At 49.5% G+C, this 1,680-nt stretch overlaps 1 protein-coding gene across 1 annotated transcript in view; it reads right to left on the bottom strand.

Moving 5' to 3' along the window:
• The window catches only part of eml1 (EMAP like 1), a gene marked incomplete at its 3' end in the record, with an annotated part of 36,150 nt that extends 34,752 nt beyond the window's left edge, over window positions 1-1,398 (bottom strand). The window contains exon 1 of the mRNA XM_071535978.1: window positions 755-1,398. Coding sequence (XP_071392079.1) covers window positions 755-821 — 67 coding nt within the window. The remainder of the gene's footprint in view (window positions 1-754) is intronic.
• Between the last annotated feature and the right edge of the window lie 282 nt (window positions 1,399-1,680).

Raw genomic sequence — 1,680 nt, 5'->3', positions numbered from 1 at the left:
GTAAGCAACACAAGCAATAAGGTCTTGTTCTTTTCACTATCTCTCTCTGTCTCTTTCTTCCTCTCTCGCACAGCAAGCTGATAGCAATCAGCCAACAAGGGAGGAATATATTCATAACATACCAGTCCACATCAACCAGAAACAGAATAATCAGGGCAGTGCTGTGAGCAAAAGACTGTTCCTCGTCCTTCCTCGTCTTTGTTGATTACCTCTCTTTATGGCTGCTGGCTTGCATAGACTGTTGACATTATTCTGGCCTAGATTCCAGCCACTTCCTCTTCAAGTCTACAGTCTCTTTCTGTAAAAGTCCTCTGGATTAAATGATTTAATTTGCTGTAAAATATTAACCAAAAGTCTGCATTTGCTGAAGCTTATGTTCAAGTCAGATGAATACTGCTTTTCAGGCTGAAATGGGGTTAAGCGTTAAGTGCTAAATCCCCTCTATGTCTATTGCCTAATCTGTGTTTAAAGAGTAGCTGCCAGGTTTAAACAATAGGGGAAAATGTAACAGTCATGCACAACAGCACCAAACCATGAACTCCTACTTTCACCAAAGCCCTTAGAGCTGGAGCTAAAATAGCTCATGCCTGCGACACACTCACACACACACACACACACACACACACACTCACACACACCCACACCTCTGCTTGGTGTCAAGTTTAACCAGTCAGCGATGGTGACATGTCAAGTCCAGAGAAACAACATGCAGCAGGAGGAAGAGGGGGATGAGGAGAGGATTAGTGAGTGTTACCGTTGCAGAACTGTAGCAGTGAGGAGGTGTCATACAGGCTGCTGTAGCTGGAAAACCCGTCCTCCATTCTCAACCTCTGCTCCGTTCCTCTGTTCCCTCTGTTATCCACCACTCCTTCACTCTCCTCTCTGTCTCTCTCTCTCTCTCTTGGTGACTCCCCTCCGTTAGTTTATCGCTCACTTGGCGGCCAAGGCGCTCCCTCCATTCACTCTCCACGGGTCAGGCTCCCTGTGTGAGTCACCATGGCAACCCATTCACTCCGATTATGTCATGTGAACTCCAACCCCTCTCCTCTCCTCTTCTCTCCTCCGGTTTTTCTTCTCTCTCCTTTAAAAAAAACTCCTGAGTCCTGAACTACACCAGAAAACACTCCCCGACGAAGGAAGGGCAGACAAAGTGCATTGAATCACAGGAGAGATAGAGAGAAGTTAAGAGGCTGCTTGTGGTTTGTTTTCCCCCCGTGCTCGTCTCGTCTCCTCTTCCCTTCTCCTCCCTTTTCCACTCCCTCTGTTCTCTTCAATCCTTCTTCTGTCTTCAGCAGCAGCAGCTGTGTGTCGTTAGAGCTCTCTCTCTCACTGATCTCCAGCAGAAAAACAGCTTTAAGAGGGCTTGAGCTGAGAGCGCAGGCAGGCTCTGGCACAGGCAGTCGGTGTGTGTGTGTGTGTGTGTGTGTGTGTCAGAGGCTGTGTGAGTGTTTAGATAATGCCTGGGACAGCCCAGCCTTCCCCTGTCACAGAGTGTGGACGAGTCAGAGCACAGGGGGGCTGGGTCTGTCGAACAGATCCTCCCCCTCTCACTGGCAAGAGAGGAGAGGAGGGGAGAGGAGAGGGGAGGAGAGGAGAGGAGAGGAAAGGAGAGGAGAGGAGAGGAGAGGGGAGGGGAGGAGAGGAGAGGAGAGGAGAGGAGAGGAGAGGAGAGGAGAGGAG

Source organism: Centroberyx affinis, unplaced genomic scaffold (genome assembly GCF_046629955.1).
Source record: "Centroberyx affinis isolate AG114_WGS23_722 - 3 ecotype Tasmania unplaced genomic scaffold, CSIRO-AGI_Caff_v1 ptg002804l_1, whole genome shotgun sequence".
Taxonomy (NCBI): domain Eukaryota; kingdom Metazoa; phylum Chordata; class Actinopteri; order Beryciformes; family Berycidae; genus Centroberyx; species Centroberyx affinis.
Note: the sequence above shows the minus strand (reverse complement) of the source record. Positions and strands in the feature narration are given on the sequence as shown.